Source organism: Enhydra lutris, unplaced genomic scaffold (assembly GCF_002288905.1).
Source record: "Enhydra lutris kenyoni isolate GAN:26980312 unplaced genomic scaffold, ASM228890v2 scaffoldscaffold86, whole genome shotgun sequence".
NCBI classification, from domain to species: domain Eukaryota; kingdom Metazoa; phylum Chordata; class Mammalia; order Carnivora; family Mustelidae; genus Enhydra; species Enhydra lutris.
Genome location: NW_019154170.1, coordinates 5,576,388 through 5,585,753, shown reverse-complemented (window position 1 = coordinate 5,585,753; position 9,366 = coordinate 5,576,388). Strand labels below are relative to the sequence as shown.

General features: G+C 64.8%; 1 protein-coding gene across 1 annotated transcript in view; it reads left to right on the top strand.

Moving 5' to 3' along the window:
* LOC111161726 (ribosomal protein S15) overlaps window positions 1-606 on the top strand; it is a 1,257-nt gene extending 651 nt beyond the window's left edge. Inside the window, exons 3-4 of the mRNA XM_022525605.1 lie at window positions 118-352; window positions 455-606. Coding sequence (XP_022381313.1) covers window positions 118-352; window positions 455-568 — 349 coding nt within the window. The 3' untranslated portion in view covers window positions 569-606. The remainder of the gene's footprint in view (window positions 1-117; window positions 353-454) is intronic.
* Window positions 607-9,366: the final 8,760 nt, after the last annotated feature.

Here is a 9,366-nt window from a genome sequence, read left to right as displayed (position 1 = left end):
GGTCTGAGCGGGGGCTGCGGAAGGCGGGCGGCGGGGCCGGGGGTCTGAGCGGGGGCTGCGGAAGGCGGGCGGCGGGGCCGGGGGTCCCTCCGCGCTCAGCCCGCGCCCGCCCCGCAGCGAGCAGCTGATGCAGCTGTACAGCGCGCGGCAGCGGCGCCGGCTGAACCGCGGCCTGCGGAGGAAGCAGCACTCGCTGCTCAAGCGGCTGCGCAAGGCCAAGAAGGAGGCGCCGCCGATGGAGAAGCCGGAGGTGGTAAAGACGCACCTGCGGGACATGATCATCCTGCCCGAGATGGTGGGCAGCATGGTGGGCGTCTACAACGGCAAGACCTTCAACCAGGTGGAAATCAAGGTGCGTGCGGGCCGGGCGCGCGGGGTGCCGTGGGCGGGCGCGTGCCGTTCCTGCCGGGCGCCGTCCGCGGCCGCTGACGCCCTGCCCCGCCCGCCCCTGCAGCCCGAGATGATCGGCCACTACCTGGGCGAGTTCTCCATCACCTACAAGCCGGTGAAGCACGGCCGGCCGGGCATCGGGGCCACGCACTCGTCGCGCTTCATCCCTCTCAAGTAGCCGCCGCACAATAAAGGCGCGGACCCGCCTCGTCTGCAGTCGAGCGTCCTTCTTTCCTTCCTTCCCCCTGGCGTCCAGGACCCGCGGCCGCGCGTCCTCCGGTCCTCCGGTCCTCCGGCGTGTGCCTGTGGCGGCCCGGCTTCCTGCTGTGGGCGTGGGCGCCCCGAGCCAACTCGGGCTCAGCGCGGTCTCCGCCGGCCCGCGGACCCTCCAGCCTCAGACCACACTCGGCGGAGCTGCCCTGCCCTTGTGGGGCTCCTCCTCCCGCAGTCTCCGTCCTGGGGGTGGGCTCCACGGCCGGAAGCCGCCATCGCAGGAAGCTTCGCACACCTCGGGCCTCTCCCATCCCTGCGGCTGCACCCAGCTGCCCCACGTCCCTGGCGCGGCTGCCTGCGTCTCTCCAGGCCCCTGGGTCTCCCATGACGCCCTGTGGCTAGGCTCACCGGGCACCCCCTTAGGTTCGGATGAAGGGTCTCAGCCCTGCTCCCTCCCGTGTTTCTGCACCAGTTTGTCTCCTTCACGACGGGAGAGACATGCAGACCCCGTTGGCGGGTGCCCCAGGAGACCGGGTGTCCCTGGGCAGTGGTTCCTGTGACTCACGGACAGGGACCCTATGTGGGGAGAGGCAAGGCAGTATCCTGGCTTTGGCCTGAGGAAGTGGCCTTGGGGACACCAGAGATGGGTGCTTACCGGGCCTCCGGCAGTGGTAAGGGGTCCATCTGCAGAGGGGAGGCTGGCGGGGCGCAGAGCTGGCATCCAGAGCGAGGAGGGGAAGGGAGCGGAGGCCATGGGATGAAGAGGAGCCTCCTGCCCCCGTGAGACCACGTGCCCTCGGGCCGCCGCATCTCGGGATGGCAGCATGAGCGGCTCCTGCTGTTAACTCCGTTGCGGCAGGCTGGGCCGCGAGGAGGCCTAAGTGCGTCCTTTGTAGAAGGCGGGAAAGTGGCCGGCAAGGGTGTGGCAGGATGGCCCAGGGCCTTCCAGTTCCCCAGAGGGAACCACAGTGCGGAGACCAGACGGCCTGGACGTGGGCCTGCAGCCTGTCCAGCACTTTCCCTGGGGCCTGTGCCCTGACAGCCCAGGCAGAAATGGGGCCGTGTGTCGGCACAGGCAAGCTTGCAACCCTTGGGCTCAACTTCCCTTTCTAAAGGTCCTGGAGGTGCCATGTGGTAGTGGTTGGTTCCAGGCCTGGTGGGGAGGGAGGCCAGGGAAGGCCGTGCCGGCCGGTAGGAGAGGCCGGGAGCTCCCAGGGGAACCTCTCCGAATGGCAGAGGTGAGGAGCTGGGGGCCTTGGGGACAGCCCCCGATCTTGGTCCGATTGTGGTAGAGGCTGGCTGGAAACCGGGAGTCCATGCCGTGGATTCTGGCCGTGTGAGATGGAAGGTGCCCTGAAGCACGGGGCGGCAAAGACGTGGTCTGATCTGCCGCTGCAGGGAGAGGTCCTCGCCATCTGCACTCCCGCCACTGGGAACCGCAGAAGCCTTTGTGTGGCTTGACTCCCGAGCCACACCAAGAGGAAGATGAGGGCTCATTGGGGGGATACTAGTTCCAGGGGTAGAATTTCGTGACTCACCATTATATGTGACACCCAGTGTTCCTTCTGTCATGTGCCCACCCCCCCCCCAGCAACCCTGTTCCTAGAGCTAAGTGTTCCTGCTTCCCTGTTTTCATCTTACCTTATTTTTCCTTATTCTTGGAATTTTTCTTTTTAACTTAGGGGTTTGGTTTTGTTTTTCTTTCAAGATTTTATTTGTTGGGGAGAGGCAGGCGGAGGGGGAAGCAGGCTCCCTGCTGAGCAGAGAGCTGCATGTGGGGCTCGACCTCAGGACCCTGAGACCATGACGTGAGCTGAAGGCAGAGGCTCAGTCAACACAGCCCGTTAGGTACCCCTTTTTGGATTTTTTTTTTTTCTTTTAAAGATTTTATTTTACAGAGAGATCACAAGTAGGGAGAGGGGGGAAGCAGGCTCCCCACTGAGCAGAGAGCCCGATGCGGGACTTGATCCCAGGACCCTGAGACCAGGACCCGAGCTGAAGGCAGGGGCTTAACCTGCTGAGCTACCCAGGCACGCCCTGCTTTTTTGGAATTTTCATAATTAAATGAACTTGAGTAGAAGCCGTTTTCTCGGGAGAAGACTGGCGAGGTGGAGAAGGCTGCTCAGGGCGAACGTGCGCCTTCACTGGAAAGTGATTCTTGACTCTGAGCATGAAAACGTACAAATGGACAGTTCTTAGGCCATCGAGTCCAAGTTGCAGGAGAAAAGGCCTGGGCTTGAGAGGTGTGGGATGGCAGCACTAGTCTGGGGTGTGCCCGCTCACCTCGACGGCGTGGGCAGGCCAACCCTGAGACTGCGGGGCCTGCCGCCTGTGCTTTCACAACCTGGGACCTTGTTTCTCAGTCTCGTGTGGTCTAAAAAATACGGAGGACCCTCTCCGTGACAGCAGTATCGGTGTCACCTGTGCCCTAGGCCTTTAACCCTCACTGGAAGCTTCCAGCATGGCCGCCACAGGCCACTTGAGTGGGCTTAGGGTGAGAGGGGTCAGTGGTCACATGGTTAATCTGCGGTTTGAATTTCTGTCAGCTAATTAGGTATGACAGGGGACAGTGCCTGCTAGTGTTAGAAGCAAAAGGAATTGTGTCCTACAGAGATGGCCCGGCCTGCATGTGGTACTCCGGGCCAGGAAGTACCTAACTGAGCTCAGGCTCTGGAGTGGGCCCCTGCAGCATCAGGGCTTTCTCACTCCCCAGCCCCTCCATTGGCCTGCAGCCCCCTTCCTGCCTCTGGGCCCTTCTGAATCTGAGCCTCTGGTCCAGTTCCACCAGGCTGCACCCCCACATCCGGAGCCGGCGCTCACTCCCTGCCCGCCATCTCCACCACCCCTCCGGAGGCAGCCCCCATCCCCAGGCTCCACCTGGTTCTCCCCCGTCCGCTTGGCCAGCTGCGTCAGAGCCTGTTCTAGATCTGGCCCCTTCTCCGCCATTTCTCACCAGCTCATCAACCTAAATAAGCAGGTGTTCACGGCTCCACAGCGCCAGCCTGCATCCCCCTGCTATCCTCGCTAGTTCTCACTTCCCAGCCTTTGCAGGGGCTGTGCCCTCTACACGAGTACCCTGCCGCGGGTTCACGGCACCGGTTTGCGGAGGCCCACGTAGAGCCCTTCTCTTTTTGCTGCTTGTTCCTTGCTTTTCCAGGACTTAGCACAGTTCCTAATGACAGCCCCTCCGTGACTCCCCTCTACCTCCCATCTCGCAGCCCCGCAGGGTGCCCTCCGCCCTGTTCTCCCCGCTGCCGATGGGGGGGGGGGACGGCGAGCACACAGTCGGCCTGCAGCCCTCCAGGGCTCCCCACGCGGGAAGGGCCCCAATCCTCCCGCGTCCACGGGACCCTGCACGACACCTACCCCCACACACTTCGTCCCCGTCTGCCTCCTCCCTTGGCGCTCGCTGCCCCTTGTGCCGGGATGCTCTTCGTGGGGTCTATTAAATGCCCTTCCCGCGGCCTCCCACGCCCCCACCTCCGAGCTGTTTCCCGCGCTCACAGGCGAGACCACTTACTGTCCTTCCCCCTCCTCCCAGGGTGCCCGTTTCCCACGAGCAGGGTCTTGACTGTTGGCTGCGCACAGCAGGTGTTTGGTGGATGTTGGTTAAGTGACCGAATGTCTGTTTCCGTGTGGTGTGGGCCAGCAGGCCCCGTCCGTACGCAGCGTCCAGCTCGGAGTCCCGCAAACAGGAGGCGCGCGGCGCACGTTTGCCGAATGACTAATGGACTGAGCGCGCAGCTCGAGCCCGGCTGCTGCGGGCCCCCTGTCCCAGCGGGCAGCCGCCGGCAGCCGCCGGGCAGCGCCGCCCTCCATCTTTCCGAAAGCGCCACTCTCCTCCGCACCCCTCGCGCTCTGGGTTCCCAGCCCGCTCTTCCTCCGACCTACCCCTCTCTAGGCTCCCACCTTCTGCTTCCGAGCCCTCATTTCCGCGAGGCTCCCTCCCCCCGCTCCTGCGAAGTCCCGCAGACCTGCTCGCGGGTCGCCCCCTCCCCAGGAGTCCCCGCCCCCGCCCCGCCCCGCCGAGCGAGCCCTCCCCGCAGTCCCTCCGCGCAGGCGCAGGGAGTCTCGGCGGTGCCTACCCCCCCCACAACCCGAGCGGCCGAGGGCGGGGCGCGGGCTGGTCCTGGACGGCCGCGGCTTCATGGGGCTCTGGGGGCTGCTGAGCCTGCTACACTCGGCCTTCTTCGGGGACCAGGTAGGGCGTAGGGGCGCTCCACGAGCACGACGCTTGATGGGTCTGGGGTCTCGCGTCGTCGCCGCGGAGACCGTTGCCAGGGAAACTGCCTCAGGCTGCTCGCCTGGCTGGGAGCCCCTCCCCCCGCGTCGCAGCGAACCCCCCCCCCCCCCCCCGCCCCCCCCCCCCCCCCCCCCCCCACCCCGGGTCTGCGCAAGCGCGGCCTCACCGGGCCCAGCTCCCGGTCTCCGAGGGAGACCCCCAGGACCCCTCCCCACTGCGCGGGCACAGAGAGCACTGGGGCGGCGGGACCGCGACGGGGGACCGCCCCGCCGAGGGTCCGTCCCATACAGGAGGGTAGAGGTCGGGCCACGCCCTGCACCTTTTCCAGCCTCGGTTTCCCCTCTGGGCTCCCGGCGGAGGGCGTACTCCTTCTTTCGCCGAGGCTGAGGTTCCTAAAATGTATCCCACCGAGGCCCGAGCGCTTTGTGGGCCTCTAATCGTCCGGAACCCTGCGGCTCTAACATCCCCAACTGAAGAGGAAACAGAGGCTGGGGGCGCAGCGAGGAGCCCAAGGTCACGGCCTCGGCAGGGCTGGGGCTAGAGCGTCGGGCGGAGGCCGACGGGGGAGCTGTCCGCGGTGCTGACGGGACGCTCGCTAGCCCCCTCCCCGCCGGGGGAAACTGAGGCCCAGAGCCCTATCAGGCGACCCACCCCGATCGGGTTTCAGGGGCGCGGCCTCACCACTCCCCCATCTCTGGTGCCCGTCCTTCCTCACCCGTCAGGGCCCTGCTCCATCACCGGGCTGGGGTCCCATCTGGTCGCATGACAAACCTGGTGCCTTCCTGCTTCCTTCAGCCCTACCCCAGCTGAGTGGCGTGGGGGGCACCCCGGGTCCTACCCCCTGCCCCTGGCACCGCGGAGGATCAGTGAAAAAGGGCGGGGCATCAAGTGGGAATTGGCGCTGAGATCAGGATCAGAAGACTCAGACCCTCTGAGTGACCGTGTTGCATGGGGGCCAGATGCTGGGATGGCAGTGGAGGGGGAGGGACCGGTCTCCGGGTGAGGGTGGAGCTGAGCGAGCCCCATGGTTCCCCGGCAGCGGTAGGGAGCACAGAAGGTCCCAGTAGGGTCCCTGGGAAGGGTCCCCACACTAGGCCTGGGTGCTGTACATTGGAGGGAGGTCTCTTTCATTCCCCCAAGGCTGGGACTGGGGTCCTGGGGTGCTGTATTTCCCAAGGTTCTATGGTTCTCGAATTTCCAGTGATGCCTGAGTCTGTGGCTCAAGAATTTACAGGGTCAGGGATTCTCGAGGAGGAGGAGGAGGAGGAGGAGCAGGGGCTTCAGAGATACAATGTTCCAGAGGCTTGGGGACAAGAGCACCTGGGGGGTCTCAGTCCCAGGTGCCCTCAGCCCTCCAGGACCCAGGGCTGCTGAGGCTCATGAGTGAACTCCAGCAGGGCACTCCCTGGCTTAAGCCTCAGTGTCCTCATATGTATGAGGACATGGCTGGCCTTTAGGCCACTCTAAGATTTTTGGCTGAGAGGGGCCTGGGGGCCAGTGACCTCTGAGACTGGGTGGGGGAGGTAAGACCTAGTTCTGTGTGGGCAAGGATTCTCCAAACCACCTCCTAGTCAACAAAACAAGAAACCGGAGGTCAGAGAGAGAGAGGCCCAAGGTCATGGTGGGGAATCAAGGTAGAGCTAATGCTGGGGCCCTGAGCCCTGTCCTTTCCCCACCCCCTCTCTCCTGCACTGTGGCCAGTTCAGCCCATGACCCCTCCAGGGGACTGCCCCTGCTCCAAACCCATCATAAGGACCTGACCCAGGCCCAAACCCACATCCCCCGAGAGGGCACTGATCCCAGCTCCGGAAACTGCACATGCTGTTCCTTTAGCCCGGAATGCTGTTCCCCTCCTTGCTTCCATGTCCAGCTCTTCATCCTGAAGAGGCCAAGCACCGTGTCCCTTTCTCTGGGCAGCCTTCCCAGCTTCTAGAAAGGTCCCCTTGCCCACTGCACCCTGTCCTCAAGCCCCACGGGCTGGGGACTGCTGTGTCTGGCTCTCGAGGGTCCACTCAGGGCCCCTGACGTTGCCAGCCCAGGACGGAGACGGGGGGCCTCCTGCAGCAAACCCAACAGAAAACAGTGTGGCCCCCATGCCCTTGGCTCCCTGTTGTCCCGTCGTTCCCTGCACCAGCCCTAACTGAGGCTACAGCCGCCTCCCCCATTTTACCCAGGGGGAATCAGGTTCTCGGGGCAGACGATTTGCCCTGGCATCCCAGCCAGGAAAGACAGAGGCAGCTCCCCTAAACCCCATCTCCTGGCCCAGAGCCCCCTTTGTCCTCGTGCATGCATGTGTCTGAGGCAGGAAGGACTGGCCGCAGCTGCGAGATCCTGGCTCTGGGTTTTAAACCCTCAGTGGTTCTGGGGACCCAGGGAGGAACTGAGAAAGCCGGGACCCCAGGCCCCTCCCTCTTTGGCCTCCCCTTCTGTGAGGGTGAAATAGAAGTGTGACAAGAGACAGAGACACAGGGAGACAGAGATTGAAAGAGACCGAGCGACATGCAGGAGGACAGGAGTCACAGCAGATGCCCATGGAGGAGGAGGAGCTCTGCCAGGGAGACAGAAATGCCAGGGTCGCAAGTGCTTCTCAGCACGCCCGCCCATCCCCCATGCTCAGTCTCTCATGCCAGCCACGGCCCTCCCTGCTGGCAGGGGCTGGGGGGGTCCAGCCTGGGTCCTCGGCCCTGCCCCGCTCTCACCCATCTGCACAAGGCCTGGCTGGGTCCGTGGGGAGGGGCTGACCTGGCTCCTGCCCACCCACCCCCCCCAATTCTGATGTAACATCCAGGACTGGATGTTTCACTCCCCAGTTCTCCGGATCCGGCTGCAGGAGGTTCTTAAGGCCGCTTTACTCCGGAATGTGTGGGGGACCCGGAGCCCTAGGCCACGGGGCGCCCCCTTCCCTTGGAGGGGGTTCACCCCCCTTTGCACACGCAGTCCCTGAACCCGCCCGGAGGCGAGACGTCCCGCTGCCGCCGCTGGTCCCCGCCCTGGGGCCGCCATTGGCTGTTGCCATGGCACCAGGCCTTCTTCCCGCGCCGCGATTGGCCGCGGCGGCTGCATCCCGCATCCCGCATCCTCCCCCGCTCGCGGTGGTCTCGCCCAGCCCCAGGAGCGGCGGCGCCGCCTGGCCAGGCCGGGACCGGGCTTTGTCCGCCCCGGAACCCTCTGCCTGCGCCGCCGAGACCCCGGAGACCCGGAACCCACGCCCCGCGGCGCCCCCGCCACCCCAGCCCGAGTGAGATAAAGTAAGCGGCGCGCTTCCCTGGGTGGAGGGCAGGGGGCGCGTCCTCCGCCTCTGCTGGGGGTCTCCGTCCCCTTGTCTCTGCTTCAGCTCTGGGCACACTCTCGGGAGCCTCCGCTTCTCCAGGGTGGAGCCAGAAGGGAAACTGAGCCCCGGGAAGGTGGGCGCCCGCGCCGCTGCTGCTATCCCCACGCACACACCCACTCACGGGGTTCACTGCTCGGACCTCCCACAGTCTGCAGGCAGGCCTGTGTGTGCTTGGGGACAGTGCCCCACCTCTCTGGACATCAGTTTCCCTCTCTGTGAAGTGGGGCATGGATTGAAGGGAAGAGAAGGGCCTCTTTGGGCCACATCTGTGCCACCCCTCCCTGCTCAACCAGGCCAGCCCCCTGCTACTGGTGCTTTCCCTTCTGCAATGAGATCTCCCAGGGTTCCTGGGAGTTCCCTGGCGCAACCTGGAGCTGAGCGGCAAGCAGGAGGGCTTCTTGGAGGAAGTTGCACCTTGAGGGATGGCAGGGTTCGGGAAAGGTGCTCCAGGTGGAAAACTGCACACGCAGAGGCCTGGTGGAAGAGCACGGCTGTGCGGCACCAGGGGATGTGGAGGAGTCAGGTCTTATCTCAAGGGCACTGGGGAGCCATGGGAAGTACTGGAGCAAGCGAAGGAGTCCAACCAGTGACTTCAGGGCTTCCTTCTGGCTGTGCATGAGGAGTGGACCGTGGGAGGCCAGCGAGGCTGCCCTGGTGGGAGGGCTGTGGGGAGTTGGGCGAGAGAGGGTCCAGCTGGGCAAAGCTTGAGGGGCTGGTGGGAGTGTGGAGTTGGGAACTCAGGCTGGAAAAGGGGGGGTCTGGTGGGGGCCCTGCTGCCAAGCTCAGGCTGACGAGGATGCCGGGGAAGTGAAGGTGTCCCAGGCTCGGCCTGGAACATCCACGCAGACACCCATGAGGGAAACGGGAGCTGGGAGGCTACCCTGGGTGGGGCTCAGGGAGGGGGCCTAGGTTGGTCAAGGGAGTGGAGGGGTGTGCAGGCCGTGTCGCGCCTGGCCTAGTGCTTCCTTCTGGTGGGGCAGGGCCTGGGAGCCTCAGCCAGGACACAGCTCCAGCCCAGGGAATTTGCTGCGACCCCAGGCCTAGGTCCCAGCTCTGCAACCCCCGACTGAGCCTCGGTTGGGACCACTATTGGGGTGGGAGGCGAAGGCTGTGGTCTCCAGGCGGCTGGCCTTCCCTGTCTGGCACACTGTCTCCCATTCCAACTCCCCCGGCTGTCCTGTGATCTCTG